The 16,196-nt window shown below is 43.7% G+C and overlaps 1 protein-coding gene across 6 annotated transcripts in view; it reads right to left on the bottom strand.

The window, feature by feature from the left end:
- Nucleotides 1–16,196, bottom strand: part of usp9 (ubiquitin specific peptidase 9) — a 34,216-nt gene that overhangs the window by 8,491 nt on the left and 9,529 nt on the right. For 2 of the 6 annotated variants that reach the window (XM_047600659.1, XM_047600661.1), the window contains exons 6-37: nucleotides 14,775–14,993; nucleotides 13,925–14,040; nucleotides 13,551–13,802; nucleotides 13,299–13,434; nucleotides 13,050–13,202; nucleotides 12,054–12,158; nucleotides 11,687–11,893; nucleotides 11,454–11,590; nucleotides 10,228–10,266; nucleotides 8,849–8,982; nucleotides 8,661–8,751; nucleotides 8,123–8,236; nucleotides 7,798–8,026; nucleotides 7,375–7,470; nucleotides 7,064–7,275; nucleotides 6,714–6,954; nucleotides 6,400–6,549; nucleotides 6,073–6,193; nucleotides 5,822–5,952; nucleotides 4,931–5,209; nucleotides 4,688–4,813; nucleotides 4,326–4,463; nucleotides 4,051–4,217; nucleotides 3,855–3,963; nucleotides 3,607–3,753; nucleotides 3,371–3,517; nucleotides 3,055–3,262; nucleotides 2,723–2,943; nucleotides 2,340–2,527; nucleotides 2,079–2,252; nucleotides 1,854–1,995; nucleotides 939–1,695 (exon numbers count right to left, since the gene is read on the bottom strand). In XM_047600659.1, coding sequence (XP_047456615.1) covers nucleotides 939–1,695; nucleotides 1,854–1,995; nucleotides 2,079–2,252; nucleotides 2,340–2,527; nucleotides 2,723–2,943; nucleotides 3,055–3,262; nucleotides 3,371–3,517; nucleotides 3,607–3,753; nucleotides 3,855–3,963; nucleotides 4,051–4,217; nucleotides 4,326–4,463; nucleotides 4,688–4,813; nucleotides 4,931–5,209; nucleotides 5,822–5,952; nucleotides 6,073–6,193; nucleotides 6,400–6,549; nucleotides 6,714–6,954; nucleotides 7,064–7,275; nucleotides 7,375–7,470; nucleotides 7,798–8,026; nucleotides 8,123–8,236; nucleotides 8,661–8,751; nucleotides 8,849–8,982; nucleotides 10,228–10,266; nucleotides 11,454–11,590; nucleotides 11,687–11,893; nucleotides 12,054–12,158; nucleotides 13,050–13,202; nucleotides 13,299–13,434; nucleotides 13,551–13,802; nucleotides 13,925–14,040; nucleotides 14,775–14,993 — 5,686 coding nt within the window. The remainder of the gene's footprint in view (nucleotides 1–938; nucleotides 1,696–1,853; nucleotides 1,996–2,078; nucleotides 2,253–2,339; nucleotides 2,528–2,722; nucleotides 2,944–3,054; nucleotides 3,263–3,370; nucleotides 3,518–3,606; nucleotides 3,754–3,854; nucleotides 3,964–4,050; nucleotides 4,218–4,325; nucleotides 4,464–4,687; nucleotides 4,814–4,930; nucleotides 5,210–5,821; nucleotides 5,953–6,072; nucleotides 6,194–6,399; nucleotides 6,550–6,713; nucleotides 6,955–7,063; nucleotides 7,276–7,374; nucleotides 7,471–7,797; nucleotides 8,027–8,122; nucleotides 8,237–8,660; nucleotides 8,752–8,848; nucleotides 8,983–10,227; nucleotides 10,267–11,453; nucleotides 11,591–11,686; nucleotides 11,894–12,053; nucleotides 12,159–13,049; nucleotides 13,203–13,298; nucleotides 13,435–13,550; nucleotides 13,803–13,924; nucleotides 14,041–14,774; nucleotides 14,994–16,196) is intronic. The other 4 variants (XM_047600663.1, XM_047600664.1, XM_047600660.1 and 1 more) reach the window with 3 other exon arrangements.

Genomic DNA, 16,196 nt, shown 5'->3' with positions numbered 1-16,196 from the left:
GCTGCAACACCTGCAAACTGCCGACCATCAGCTTGAGGCGGAGTTCGCCGTATAAAAGCCCCGACACCGCACACTTAAATACACATTACAGTCCAACACATTCTCCTTTGTTCCGGTTCTGCACTATAAAATAATCACCGCGCAAGACAACACCCTCTAATTAAAGATGAAGTAGTCAGGTAAGAGCGGCAGGAAATTGTATTCTTGTTAAATCCACTTCCAACACGAGTGAGGTGAAGCAGCAGATGGGAAACCATCAGCTCAAAATACGAGACAGCTGTGTTCAAGCTTAGGGAAAGATGAAACTCAATGAGAGGGCTCCAATCAATAATATTGAATCATACATTAAAAAGGGGCTTAACTGGGTCTACATGCCGGGTCAGAGGGTGAACGGTTTCAAACTCTAATATATTAAAAAAAAAATAAAGATGTGGACTCAAATCTTTTCAGCCATTCAGAGCCAATTAAATTCTTTCAGTGACAACTTCACCCAAACATGGATTTTACTGTGAAACATTATTGTTCTGGCTCTATTAATAATGCATTGGTGCTTTTTACTGTCCAACACAGAGGCGGTGCAGTTCTCGGCAGACCTCGCTAAACTGGTACACGTCAGTTTTCTTTCCCACCACAATGATGCTGCACATTAGAACCACTTTGAAATGTACTGTGGCAGCTGCCGTATCTTTAAGAGAGAAGCTCTGAAATCCAAAGTGTAGACACAATGAGAAATTAATCAAAATCTCAGTCATAAGTGAGTGAGTTTCATGAGGTCTAGAATGTCAACAAGCTTCTTAAACCTGTGTTTAAACTAGATGTTTGTACTGAAAAGTTTAAGCAGACATTGAGTGGGTAGCTAGTATTTTCTTGTCTTGATATGCAGTAAAAAAAACAACAAAACTTTGCATTTAGCTGCATGCAACGAAAACAATGCATACCTGGAGGAGGGTTTAAATAGACACTGTTACAGGTCAGAAGTTTCTTAATGAACTGGAAATATTCCAGGCTGTATTGCATTCGGTTGTGCATGAACTGGACGTTCTGCTTGCGGACGCTGCACTCGATGACACCAGGCATCTTGACCTGATGCGGCTTGGTGGAGGAGATGGTCAACTCCGAGATGTATTTGACAAGCTCGCTGTCCTTGTCCAGTGAGTCCATTCGCTCGTAGAACAGGATGTAGGCATTCCACCAACGCTTCTGCCTCCGGTACGACATCCTTTTCATCATATGATCAAACACCTCCCCCATGTACTCCCCTCCAAAGCACTGGTTCTTCATCTCCTCCTCGTCGTCCATCTTGCACTCCGTCACGTCGCCGTCGTCGAACTTATACCATCGATTCTTCTCGCCGTCGCCCCCGTTCCTCTGGATGATGTAGGAGTAGTAGTGTCCGCCGCTGGCCTGGCCCGAGTGGACCAGCACTCCCACCAGACGGTACTTGGAGCTGCCGGGCGGCGTGGGCTCGGAGGGCTCGTTCTGCTGTATCACCTGGTTCTCGGGGTTGACGTCGTCGCCCTCCAGCTTGGCCACACCTGCTACCGTGTACGGCTCCATGTCCAGCTCCCGGGGGAACTCAAAGTAGTCGTTGAACTTGATGGCACACTCCCTCTCCCAGTCGTAGTCGAAGCGCTTCAGCTGGATGGCCAGGACAGGCGGCAGCTTCTTGATCAGCAGACGCTTCACTGTATCCACCTGACAAGAAAAAAAAACACACAGATTTACAATAAATATATCTCTTGGATGTTAACGAGAGGAAAAGATAGTTTTGATACCTCCTCCAAAAACAGTTTCCTGTTGTCCAACATAAATATAACACTCGGTCTTGAAACAGAAGGGCGCTACATTCTCACCTTCTTATTACACTTCTCACAGTGGTAGGCATTGGCTCCTTCCAGCAGGTCTCCTTTAACATACTGCTCCATGGAGTCCAGCAGGTTCTGGTGATTTCTAATGTCTACGTTGAGCGTTGTGAACGACTCCTCACACTCGTACCTAAAAAAACACAACAATTATTAGGTAAAAACAACCCAACAAAAGCTCTAAAAAGTTACCTACAGGGAAATAACCACACCTACCTATGGGGGCATCCCTGACAGATCTTCTGGTCAGCGAAGGACCCTCCCAGCACCTTGCTGAGCATGGCAGGGTGGCCCAGGGCCTTCAGGGCCTCATCTAAACTGTCCACCAAAGAGTTAAAGAACTCCAGAGCATCGTGCTGTTCCCTCAAGTTGACTGGTTCACCCCATAACCTTAAAAAAAAGAAAGAAGAAGACTATTAGACATCCGCAAATGCTTAAACAAGCAAAATGCAAATAGCGAACAGTCTTCTGAAATACCTGAACTGTTTCCAGAATCCCCTGGGGACGTAGTACTGCAGTCTGGATGCAGCCAGGTGGCCGAAAATGACCTGTAGGTGGCGCAACACGCCAATGTTGTACTCCTTCCTGTCCTCCGACTTACTAGAGGGTTTATCATCAAACTGGTGATGGTAGCTGAACACCTCATCCCGGGGATCGACATTACTCTGTGGAGACAAGACGATAACTTTGACAAAGTTGAAAAGACGACTGAGAGGAATCAGCCCTCAGCTCCAAGCTCCAGCCTACAAGGCCTAAAAGCTTACAGTTATTTTGCCCTTTTATCAGTCACTGGATACTGAGAAAGGATGAAAGTCTTCATCGGGAAAAAACATTTGCTGCAACACAAACTCTAACTGTACCTCATTCTCCTGCTTCTCATCCCCTGACATGTCGTCATCCACATCTGTGCCGGTGCCCTCGATGGCCAGGATGCCGTTGCGTATGGGAGGGATCATGTACAGCTGCTGAATCACAGAGTTCATATAACAGGTGGCCCCGGCGTTCTTTAAACCTACAAAGCCTTTGTTGGGGCGTGGACCCACTGGAGGCAAGTACTCCCACTCTGTCAGTGTTTCACAACCTGGAATGAGAGAAAAGTTTAAATAAAAACAAACAAAAAAACACCATTATTCATGCTGTGTCGTACATGATGGGATACATCTATAAAAAGGCCACGGCGTTGTCTCTCTACCTAGATAGTACATGTCAGTCAGAGTGTCAACTATTTGTTTGAGGTTGCGGACGCAGCCGACAGCCAGCGCCACCAGGAGCTCGAAGCCGGCGTTGATGGAAGCGGGGGTGCTGCACACTGGGATGGCCTGCTCTGTGGGGAACTCGCCGCTCTTCATGTACTGCAGGTAAACATTAGACGCTGGGAAGATGAAGTCATCAATCAGCTCCTGATTGAGAAGAAGAAAGGTGAGATTTAAGTAATGTTATAAGCAAAGAGGTAAAAAAAAAATAAAAAATAGAGAACATATTTTTGCATGAACAGTTTCAGGCTGTACCTTAATGAGGTTGGCCCCTCCCTTCTCACAGCCGATGTAGTACTTCTTCTCTGGTGTCTGGAAAGCGAGAAGCTCTTTGGTGACCCCAAGGTGGCCCTCCAAGATCGTCTCCTCCACACCAGTCTCCCCTGTCCTCTTAACCTCATCCTAGTAGATGAAAAATGACACTTATGAACAAACTGACTTTTCACAATACAACTTTAATTTTCCGTAATATATATAGATTTTTTTTTTACCCGTATCCGTTTCAGCCAGTCGATCTCATTGTTGAGCAGCACCTCAGCGTTTGGCAGGTTGATGTTGCTGTTGTAGGCGTAGTTGAGCAGATGTCGGAGCAAAGTGAAGTAGTCCCCAGCATGTTTGGCTCGCTCTTTGGCTGTACTCTGAGCAGAGGCATGGACAAATTGAAATTAGGATTCTTAAAGCGGTCGCAGTGATGCATTAACGAGTCCTGACACGCGAGAAGACGCTTAAAGCCACTCACCCCCAGCACAGTGAAGAGGAGGGTGATGAAGAAGAGGAGGGGTCGATGGCCCATACAGCACCTAGTTGCCATCAGGAAGAACTGCTCTTGTGCCATCTGACGCACAGACCTGTTAAAAGTCACATGTGTCAACGTTAGCATCAAACTCTCCTCCATCTCGGTCAGCGTATTCATGCTTGGAACTGGTGTAACTTACTTGCTATGGCAGTGTAGCAGCAAGTCTATGATGAAAGTCTGCCATGCTTTCTCCTTACTGAGTGTGTCCAGAGCCGTGGGCATGAGGGCGAAACACAGAGTCATCACTTCCAGGGCCTCGCAACACACCTGCTCATCTTCTCCATCCGGCTCCTTGGCGGCATTTGTCTACAAAGAGGAAGACAGATGAACAATATTATATGTTAATAGTGCTCATTGTCTCAGTTAACAAAACAAACTACAACTACAAACATTCAGAGACGACTTTAAAATTACCTTCTCGTATATTTTGCTGATTTCTTCATTAGAACTGAAGACGAGCTGAACTGTACCGCAGCCTGAGGCCCACACTATTTTCTGCACAGCTCGGATCACACAGATGTCTGGGATGTACTTTGATGCCTGGAAGAAATTCTGATGAAAAAACAGTTCCCATAAAATCAATTATTTCAGACGGTACGACTCGACAAACAAGTTGCTTGTTCGACGTGGGCTTAAAAAACGTCTTTCTTACAGGTCACCTCTCAGTGCAGCTACAACGGACAGTGCATGTAAAACTTTTCATAAAAATTCATCGCCAGTGCAGGCTTGTAATATTCTAATCTTTCAGGCCTGCAAATCATTTCCCCTTCTGTTACCTCATCAGAAATCTGCTGGGCCAGGCGGATGGCTACATTTCGCAGCATGCATTCTGAGGCGGGGTTGGGGATGTTTTGCAGGGCACTCTGCAGAACCAGAGCCTGGTCGTGAGTGGCCTGATTTATCTGTAGACGGTTATGGGGGTGTGGAGAAAACAGGCAGACATGTCAGGCGCATAACAGTCAGTGGGGAACTAGAAATACAGGTTCTTTTCTCTGCGTAGGGCATGTGTGTGGCCTAACCGGAGAGACAGGAATATTTCCCTCCGCGTTGGGCTGGCAGGCCTCCGCGACGGCCTTCACATGCCCGAAGCCGACTGCAGTCAGGAGGAGCTTGGCGATCTTCAGCGCGTTGAGGTAAGCCCCGCGTCGTGTCTCCATGTCCGCCGACGGCAGGAAGTTGTTCCTGGTGAGCATGCTCAGCACCAAGGGAAGACCGCCACTCTTCAAGAAGTTGTACTGGAAGTCGCTGGCGTCCTCGCCCAGAGTGGCACTGGCTGGCATCAGCAAAGCATACACAACCTGGAACGTGCACGAGAGCAACGTGAAAATGAATCAACAGGCAGGAGCTGCAACATACCATGAGAATACCACAGTATATAATGGCCAATGCATTAGATACACTAGTGAAAATCATTTGCATTCTAATGGAAACATCCTGCATTAATCTTGGCTGAAGGTTGTGGCATTCACCGTTTATTTAAAACAGAGAATTCCTCCATGTTGAGAGGGACCTCATGTTTTTATATAGATTGTTTTTACACTGCTGTACATTGCAGATGGAAAATTACTTCATCACAATTCAAACACAACTAGTCAGTGTGAATGTCTGAAGGTTCTCAGTTATCCAGGTCATGGTATATCCAAAACACGTGCTTGTTTTGTTTTTTGTTTTTTTAAACGTGTTGAGGTTTGAGAAGACGTTCTGCCACTCATCCAAGTAGCTTCTTCAGCTCTTGTGGGTTTTACCCACAGATCTCCCTTTTTAAACCACAAACTTTCCCACCAGTCCCTTAGAACTGAAGAAGCTACACTTCTTCTGAAAAACAAGTCCAGCTGCTTTGTTAAAGGCTTTTTGATCATAGTCAGTCTGAAATGATACAATTTGTGGGAACGGAAAATATCAGGACTTGCCTCAATGAGGTAGAGCACTTGTGAGGGTGAGGGGCCGAAGAAGCGCGAGTCCAGTGAAGGGCTCAGGCTGTTTTCACCAAGCTTGGCGTGATCCAGACACACGGCTCTCAGATTCTCCACTGTAGTGTTATCTAAGTCACAGAAACAGAGCGAAGATTAACCAGTAGGATTTCACTCTCCGCATGCGTTAATGCGCAAGTATGCTTTCAAATTAAACAAAGCATGTGGATGATATGACTGCGTGCGTCTACCTGGGGGCATGAGCTTCATGAGAACTCGAGCTCCGTCTCTGAGCAGAGGCATGTTGAGGTTGCAGCCGAGGTCGGCCACCTGCCACAGGAAGGAGATGTACCGCAGGTGCAACGACATGATCTGCAAAACAAGAGCGTTACAGTAGACATGACGCACAAAAGATGAAGTGGCAATAAATAAAATACATGTAACACAGGTGGCAATAATGTGTCCCCCCCTATACTATGTAAGCTTGACTAAAACAAAGCAGATTTTAAATATCGTGCACAGGCCGCAGAAGTAAAATGAAAACAGTTCTTAGTACAGAATGTGTGTTGGTAACTCACCACACCAGGAAGACAGCTCTCCACCTCGGGGTTTGGCCCGTCACTGTAGTGGTTGCCGTGGTTACCCGGAGAGCCGGTGGATGAGTCTGATGAGCTGTCGGGGCTCGAGGGCATGTTGGCACTCACCTGTGTCAGCTTGGCCGTGATCAGCTGTACCAAAACAAAAAAGGTGAGAGTGACTTAATGCGGAACTCATGCATAGAAGACTCAGCACCGAGTTTGTAAGTTCAAAGATATTTTTAGAACAGGTGCATCAAGGAAATATCACAGCACAATATTTCTTTAGTCGGTGGAATAAACGAGCCCATTCTCACCGTTTTGTCCTTCAAATTGAGCTGTCCAATCAGCTTCCTGTCATCCGCTGGATCGACCACCTCACCGCCGATAAAGAGCTCGATCTTGGTGTGCGCAGCGTTCGCTTTTATCCTGTTCAGGATGCCGCGCCGAACCGAGCCAATTGTGTCGTTTGTGTGCGACCAGATATCTAAATCATCGACCTGACGCCCCTGGTTGGGGAAACGTACGATCAGAGTGATGTGCTTCCCACGGAAAGCTCTGCAAGAGGAACAGGATGAAATTATCAAAATGTTGTGGGTAGTTTTCATGCATTTTCAAGTACAGTAACAACTGTTTATCATAAGCGAGGCTATAATTGTGAGTGTACCTGGACATGGGCAGTATAGTCCTCTCCTCATGGTAGTCACTGTCGCACTCATTGATGTACTCTTTGAGCACAGTGAGGACTCGCACCATGCGGATGGCCTCCTGACGGGCACAATTGATACTGTCTTTGTCCCCGTCCAACACACAAAGGGTGTCGTAGGACGCCTTCAGGCGGTCAAAACATGACTGGATGAAATCTTCATGAATTTCAACCTAAAAGGGAGAGGAAACTGGTCACGACTTGTCCCTCATATTTCGACAAACGCATAGAACAGAAGCAGATTAAGCTTTTGAATCAGTCAGACCCAGTACCTGATTGACTTGTAGTTTTGGTCCTAGGTTGGTGTAAATCTCTTTCAGCAGGTCAATGGCTCGGCTAGCTATGTCGTCACTTCCTTGAATTACAACCTAGAAAAGAAAAATGTTAAGAAAAAAAAAATGTTAAAGAAATTCATTATGGACAGTACAGCATACACATGTTATAGTAAACCTAATTCTTAAGCCCTCCAAGAACTACACGCTAGTAACATCTATGCACACAATGAGCGATTCCGCCTTTGTTTGTGTACAGTATGCACACGTTTGCAGAGCTGCTGCCAAAATATCAGATGCCTTTAAAGTCTGATCTCAGGGATTTAAGTGGTGCTCAAGGTGACTAAAAACAGTGGATGGCCCTCAGAAGAAATGAAAACAGAAAATCTGTTTGTGTGCACTGGTTACAGCCATCCTCCTCACCCTCCAGAGATAGTCCAAGCCTATTAGTTCCAGGTCATCCATCATGTAGGCCCTGCGCTTCGCCACCAGCTTGCCCTCCCTGCAGTTGACAGCCTTGAAGAACCTCTCAAAGCACTTCATGCCATTCTCCGTGAGCAGAGACGGGTCCAGCTGCAAAACGTTATTCTCAAAGAAGTCCTTGTTGATGTCCGGGTCCAGGTCCGGCTCATCGCCCATCAGCTTTGAGTACCTATTGGGGTGTTTTCAGGAGAGCGTTCGGATGAATTATTAAGCGTGAGGGAGGGAATTAATTCAAGCTTCAAGAGTGATCAAAGGCAGATTGTACCATTTGAAACAGGCCTCGCGGTCACAGAGAAACACTGCGTTCTCTGCGAGACACTTCCAGATCTGCTTGGCCTGGGGGGCACACAGCCACAGCTGGCCATCTTTGAGCAGGAACCTGGAGGGAGGTAAAAAAAAATAAAAAAGAAAGGAGGAAAATCATTAGTGGAGAACGACACCCTGAAGGTTAGCGTAAAGGTTACAGGGGTGGTCACAGACTTGTACTTTAATTGCTGGTGGAGGTTAAGAGCCACTTGATCTTTTCCTAATCAGCAACATTTGTCCTTGAACAAGGTACTTAAATGAAGCAGGTTAATGACGAATAGGCAAGACTAAACTAACTAAAGGACTGTTGGGCTACCGGTTATGATAGATAATGGGTAGATGTGGAAGCAGTGCACTGCTGGAGTTTATGTTCCGACACTCTTTCATTCCTTAGGGCAGAGTAATGCTCACATTAATTCAACTGCTCTACACAGTGTGAAGTGTTATAGCCTTGTTCTTTGAATGTATCTGAGCCAGAGTGAGTTCAAGTGACCTACCTAAGGAAGTTGAGTCGTTCCTGTACTTCCTGGACGTGGCTGTAGCGGCTTCCTGGTCTGACGGTCTGGGGGTCAAACTCTGCTTGTTCCTCTGTAAAACACACACACTCATTACTCGTCAGACAACACTTCTCTTATCCGACCGCCGCAAGGATGAAACGCGTCCAAGTAAAACAGGCTCAAAGTACCTTTAGAGAACTGCCTCATGGTCTCCATGTAGGCCGAGAGGTTCTCAGCCACCAGAGTGACCAGAGCGTGGTTATGCTGCAGCTGGTTAATCAGGTCATGGCGGTAAAAGACATGAGGACTTCTCTGGGTTTGACTGAAGAGAGAAAAGTGGGAGGAGTAGTGGATGCAAGGGATACAAAAACACATGTGATTGAGTGATAAAAGAAGGAAAGAAAGAATTTGCAGACAAGATATTACAAACGATATATTTTTTTCTGATTAAGAAAACTTTGCATGGCTGATTTCTTATTCGTTTCTATCAGGGACATAAAGAAAGCAGGTTTCTGTTTGTCTGTGTGTGTGTGTGTGTGTGTGTCATAGAATAACCAGCAGAAGAAGTCATATCATTAAAAGTCATTTCCTGCCTTGTTTCCAGATGAATGTTTCTGGCTTGAAAACCAAGCCTGAGAAATGAATGAGCCTGCAATCCAGGCAGTTTCAATAGCCACCATAGTACAGAAGACTCCCATGGAAATCTTCACTGTTATTAAAACACATATAAAAAATGTGGGGAAAACAATAACAGGTACGTGCGTAAATTTGAATAAGTGGATCCAAGGCATGAAATAACCGTGAGATATTTTTTGTTTTTTGCATTGAACGATTTCAGCTGAAAGGAACTGGCATCAGGAAGAGTGGGGCTCCATCTCAAAGGACCTTTCATTTAGGTCTGCAACTGACTCGGTTAAAAGGGCTACTCTGTGTCATGCACTGTGGCTTGTCTTCAGCACTGAGAAGCTGCACAAAAACTCACAACAACTAGAAAAAAAAATGAAGCACGTCAGAGGGAGTTTATCTCTGCGCTTCTGACATTATGCAATCACACCTTGTAGATTGTTTGGATACTGGCATGAATTCAGCAACCACACCCCTAATTTATCCTGGCAAATAATCTAAAAATAACCATTATTATTATATATTAATCATACAAATAAAGGCTAATATATGTTACAAATAACTGGCTTCTGTCCTATATCATTTATATTCTCTGCAGAATTCATTCTCAGTAAATGTAAGGTCAAGTGCCCGCAACCTACAAAGAATGTAATAGATGAGGAAAAGCGTTAAATTATGAAGGTATAATTTAATGCTCCCCTGCACCCTAAAATTTAGAGCCATTAGTCATTAGTCTCAATCTTTTCAACCGTGCTCGACTGAACTACAGGTGTGCAGGACGAGTCATTTGAGATGAAACCCGGGAAAGAATTGCTTAAGCAGATTCATGGCAGAGATTTACATTATTTTTTACATAGTAAAATATACTGTAATTGTGTCAAAGAGAAAAGACTTGACGTAACACAGAAAATAGGTAGAACCCTGGAATTAGCACTCAACTTACCCCGCTAAGTTCGTTTGTATGTTAATTGGCATTTTCTTTCTGAAAAAACAACAGGCATGTGTGCTACATATTTTCTACAGTGACTATAAAAAAACACTACTTCAGATCAAAACAGTTTTATCATTACTGTTTAACAACGTCATAGCAAATCAATCTTTTTTTTAATAGTTTCACAAATTTACCAGGGTAACCTCAAGTAAGTAGTTGTGTTAGTTCAGCCTGGTTAAAAATGTTTTTTTTTTGACCAACAACAGCTTGCTGAGATATAAGCATATAACACAATTTATTGACATAGTAAGACATAGTAAGCACAGATTTAAATGATAAAATGAATGATGGCTGAATGCTATTAAGCTGCATTAGTTTCAGGGACCTGGTATTGTCCGTGCTGGCTCCCTGTCACAGCTAACTGGGACGTTTGAATCAAATGATGCAAGCTTTAATTTATTTGTTTTGGTTTGTTTTTTTTTTTTACACTGTGCCAAGTCTGCAGTGAAAAGGGTTAACGTAATCATTGGAATGACAGTGGCTGAACAGACTAGAGAAACAGACTAGTGAGAACTAGAACTAGAACTACAGTTATCTGTACACAGCATGAGGTGGACTAGTGAAAAATAAATGCACTGACATGTAACAATCCTGCACTGAATCGCAGCTTCGTGAAGGTTACGTTGTTACAAACGTGTTTAAAATAACAGAGAGCTGTTGATTCAACTGTGCTTTCATTGTGGAGGCTGTGGATCGTTGTACTGTTGAATTGTGTTGTGTTGTTCCAACGCGCGCTTCTTTTTGTTAAATTAAATCCGAACGCTAACATGATCACACAGTTGGATTAGCACCTTTCTTAAACTGTTTCACAATTACAACGATCATTAAATTAACGTTAAGTGCAGGAGTGTTACATTAGGCCGCATTCGTTTTCACTCTTCAGTTCTTTTCAAATATTTGATTTGCTGAAAGATTTTTGAAAAATGCATGTATATCTTAGCCGTGTTGGTCAGCACTGCTGGGTAGTTAATGCAGTAAAGTGAGTGGCGGTGGTATAACACTAAACAAACCTGCAAAGCTATTTACTCTCCTCAGCACTAAGAGCAACACAAAAGCTACAGCTGCACATGTGATTAACTAAACATGCCAAAATGTCAGCTGGACAAATATAAATGTTAATAATTACTACAATCTAACACAAACAATTCCTACAACATCGATTTCTACCATGATCTTACCTAAGGTTTTGAGGAGCTTCTCCGAAGAGGCTACAGATTTCTCTGATTTGCTTCAGGGCAGGGATCACCCACTTGTCATTGGTTCGTAGTTCCTCTATGAAGCGATCTATCCACTGGATCTTCTGTGTGTCTCTGTCCTGAAAAGAAAAAATCAAACATCCTCAGCCATAAGTTAATAATTAATCTAAAGTCACGTGTCTATTATTTCCTCTTGCTTTCAAATATTTTATTACCTGTGAACAACTATAGTCCAATATCTTGATGTGAGCACTTAGAGCCTGGTCCATGATGTCCACGGGCACGTCGTCGCTGTGCGCCAGGTTCCACAGCAGGTTGAGGACCTTGTGGGCCATCACGCCGTCCTTATCGTCCTCGGCCAAACGCCGGATCAGCTCCAGCAGTTTTTCACGCTGCTTCTTGCTGGCGTTGGTCCAGCTCGCCTGTGAAAAAAACAAAAAAAAAAAAAAAAAAAAAGAGGACAAGCCAAGTTGAGAGACTAAAGTGCAGCACAGCAAGGTTTTTGTGATGTTAACAATTAAAACGTTAAAAAGGGGTCGTGCACAAAAAGAACTTATGCGACTGCTGAAAAGACTAACTTACTTTGAAACAGTCAAAAAGATGATCGAGCTGTTCGGGTGAGAAGTCCCATGCCAGCTTGGCCAAGAGGTCATGGACGTTCTTCACAATTGCCTCGTGCTTGCCAGCCTGCAGACGTACACAAACAAAGCAACTGTTTAATATCTTCTGGTTTATCACCAGGATTTATCTGACTAAGGCTTCACTCCTCTATAAACGCAACAAAGTGAAAGACAATTTCCCTCGTGCAGGGAAGAGTAGGTGTGACTCGAGTTTGAGGGCCGGCCTAATCTAATCTGAAAAAGTTAACTGGTAAAAGGAAACATGTCGGATGAGATTGTTAAGTTTGTTCCTGGCTGCTATAAATAATGTGGACAAGACAATTTCAAAAGGGAGCGCTTGTAGCAGTCAAAACATTTTTACCATTCTTGAAAATGACAGTGTGTCTCGACAGTGGAGAAAAGACAAAAGAGCAACACAGCAGCACGTTGCACAATAGGAAGCTTGTTTTGCAATATTTGTTTGTGCATCCTTTCATGGCTTCACAACATTGTGACCTCTACTTCAGATGGGAATCGGGTTTGAACATAACAACATACTATTAATGCATGGTTAGTGCTTGTTCATTATAATTTTCTTCACAAAACTATACTTAAGCCCAGAGAAATAAGACAAACCTGAACTATACACTAACAAAATGTGCTTTAGATGTGGTACTGAGTAGAGCTCCTTCCTGCACATTCACACCTTGTCCAAGATTATTTATATTGTATAATATTGTATATAATGTATTGCCTCATTTCTAGGTGGAAATGAACAAACAGTTGTATATGTACTGAAAAAATAACATAATATAAAGCCTATCTAAACCATTGAAGACGACTTTTATGAAGTGGTGCATCATGTTGAATTTCTGTATCAAGAAATGAATGAGCGCATATTTTGTCCCTTTTTTGTGCTAAGTAATACTCAAAGTTAGTCAACGTTCAGCTACTAAAAACGTCATTAGCTGCAGATTACCTGTGCAGCCCAGATGTTGTCCAGATCTTGCATGGTAAGAGCTTTCTCTTTGATAACGAAGCGCAGAATCTTCTCTAGCTTCTCGACGTACTGCGGCTGATGCAAACTGTCCCTCAGCACAATCGACAGGATGTGGTTCTGCTGGATCCATTCCTGAGGTACAAAGAATATATATTTTTTTTTTTACGGGGATATGGAAAGCTTTGATGAAAAGTAAAATTGGTATAAGCCTAGATGAAGTGAGCTTACCGCCATGCGCTCTGCAGTCAGCCATTCCTCCTCTTCGGGGTTGTGCCGATGTGTGTAGTAGGACACACTAGAGATCACCTTGTTAACTTCATTTAGTGCATTCATTTTGCCGTTAAAAGAAGAAATTTGCAATAACCTGGGGGACACAAATCGACAGTTTAATTAACATCTGATCCTGTTGTCGATATATAATGAATAACTGCACATGAAGCTGAGCAGTAACGTCAGTTTTCAGGTCACGATGTTACTCACCTAAGAATCATTTTTAACCTAAAAATCTCTAAATTCTTCACGGTCTCCTCCTGCCCTGGTACACGAGAAGCCAGATTCTTCAGAGACTTGATTATCATGGACAGTGCGTCGTTTTTGGCTTCATTCTTGGCCTCTTTCTTTAGCTCCTCATCTGTGAGGTTCTCAAGAAACTGGGGAACCATCTCGATGACTGGAAGGAAGTACTTCTTTACTGTGTGCAATGTGAGGAACTCATAACACTGGCCGAAAGGCCTGCAAACACAGAGAACAGGGGAAATTACCTTAAAAAAAAAACTGGAGCGTTACGCAGAAGCACTCTAGTAGCCGATGAAATGTTAAGTTAATGAAATTATGTGGATTGCCAGCAGTCTCACTTGATAAGTGCAGCGATGATCTGGACGTTCAGTGCTTGGCCGCTCATGAAGCGATCGTGCAACATTTGAAACCCGTTTAACGTGCCAAATTTGTTTATTAAGTCCACCAACCAGCCCTGTGAAAAGGATAAAGAAAAACACATTAGATACGTTAACTTATTAACGAGGTGTGAGATTTAACTTTAACTTTCTATTACATCGAGATAACCACAGGCAAAACTCGTATCTCGTCCAAAAAAACTGATTTAACTTGTCGCTCTTTCGCCCGAAAATACCTTTCAGCAGACAAAATGGTTGCATTGTGGTTAGATGTGTGACCCTAAAAAACAAACAGTAACAAAATCTGACTTAACAGTTGCACAGCAGAGACCTAAGTAGTCCTTGGCCCCCGGCCAACAGAGGCAGACAGACTAGCGGTGCTGAAACACTGTTCACACTGACCCCGTGCCCACGCTGCATTCATCACTCTCTCAGTGTAAAATTCTATTCTCTGGTGTATCCACCTTCTCTTTTGTACGATCCCGTTTCCTGACACAAGCGTTAAGTGTCGTATGGAAAGTGCCTTCCATATTGTTTTATTATCGGGCCATTCCAGAGAGGGAATCGCTTCGTTTCACGAGGGCCCTTAGGGGAAGACTAACGTGCCACAAGGGATTAAATCTTGGAAGAAGAAAGACAGACTGTCCATCTTGAAAAGGGAATAAAAATATACCCGTTTCCTGTACAACTGTTCTTCACAAGATGACTTTTAATTATATTTACACACCTAAACATCAGACATTTATGAGAATATTAGTAATGCGGAGTTTGAATCACAACCGGAGCAATAAGGACGTTAGAAGTAGTTCACCTTAGGAGACCGAGGGTCTGGTGGTCGGGCGTAGAGCTCGTCGTCGGCCAGCTGTGCTCCAGCGGGGACGGTCTCCGAGGGCCGAGTGCCATTGTAGATGTGGAACTTGCAGTGAGGGTTGGTGGCCATGGCCAGAAGCTCCAGTAGAGGAAACCAGTCCTGAGAGAGCTTGGCCACACACAGCTCCACCAGCCGGTGTGTGTTATTGATGATACACCTCTGTGGGAGAAAAAAAGAACAAGGCAGAACACACGGTGATGAATTAACCATTTAACTATGAGAGGACTGAGAAAGCACTGGGTACAAACGTCCTTCCTAAAGACTGACATGGTTTCATTTAATTTAGTTCAGAGTGTGAGTTATTACTCAATGCTTTTTCGCACAAATAAAAAGAATGGACCAGTCGGAAACAGCAGCTTGAAGGCACAGACACACCCAGTCAACATTAAAGAACTACCGGCAACAAATGCCGACAGTGACGTTGCCTCAATTTGCCTGTGTTGGTGCCAAAAAGGCTGCACTCGAACACAACGCAAATACTACAGTCAACACAGACCTGAAGCTACTATTTTGTTACCATTAGCTGGGGGGCTAGAAAAAAAGCTATAGACTCACACACAGAGCGAGCTGTCCTCTCTCATTTTTAACATATCTGCCGTTTCCGGTAACTTCTACGAAACCTTGCCGAGGTCTCGCTGACTGTTTGTGCATACACTGTTTTTGCAACGGCTAGTCTCCTGGGAGAGATTTGAAACATGACATACGTCTCTGTATAGCACCGTCACACTTGAAAGCTCATGTGTGACAGCGTTTTGGGCATAAAAAAGTCAGACAGAAGAACAGAAGAAGAGCCGGACAAAAGCCAAAGCCGTGTACAAAATGTACCAAAAATGAGGTTAAATTAATTATGGGAGTAACACAAAGCTACGAAACCAGTCGTTTCAAAATGGAAATTTCTAAAAAAAAATAATTAAATCAAATGGGAAACTAATCCATTCAGGAAATCAGTAGTGATACACAACCTTCTGTGCCACAGCTCTGAGACATATACATAAGGTTGTAATCGATAAAATGTTTAGAGTAACTTTTATAACTACGGCCTTATAATTTATAATTTACTATTCGTGGCTCCTAAGCAGTGACCCTGCAGTCAAACATGCCACGACTGAGCAGCTGCTGCAGCCTCAACTCCTAAAATAGACGAGCCTCACATTTTACTTGTGACACTTTGGTACCTTTATTGGGATTTCACATCATCAACAAGTGGGATGTAAAACGTGCACAGGAGTAAACTGAAACAAATTCGAAGCGCGTCCTATAATAATCGTGCCATTAGTAAAAATGCAATAACCCTGGTTCTTCTGCATTACCCCCTCTGGCTGGTTCAGATGTCTGAAGAAACCAGATAGCAGTAATCAATAT

Source organism: Mugil cephalus, chromosome 12, assembly GCF_022458985.1.
Source record: "Mugil cephalus isolate CIBA_MC_2020 chromosome 12, CIBA_Mcephalus_1.1, whole genome shotgun sequence".
Lineage (NCBI taxonomy): Eukaryota > Metazoa > Chordata > Actinopteri > Mugiliformes > Mugilidae > Mugil > Mugil cephalus.
Note: the sequence above shows the minus strand (reverse complement) of the source record. Positions and strands in the feature narration are given on the sequence as shown.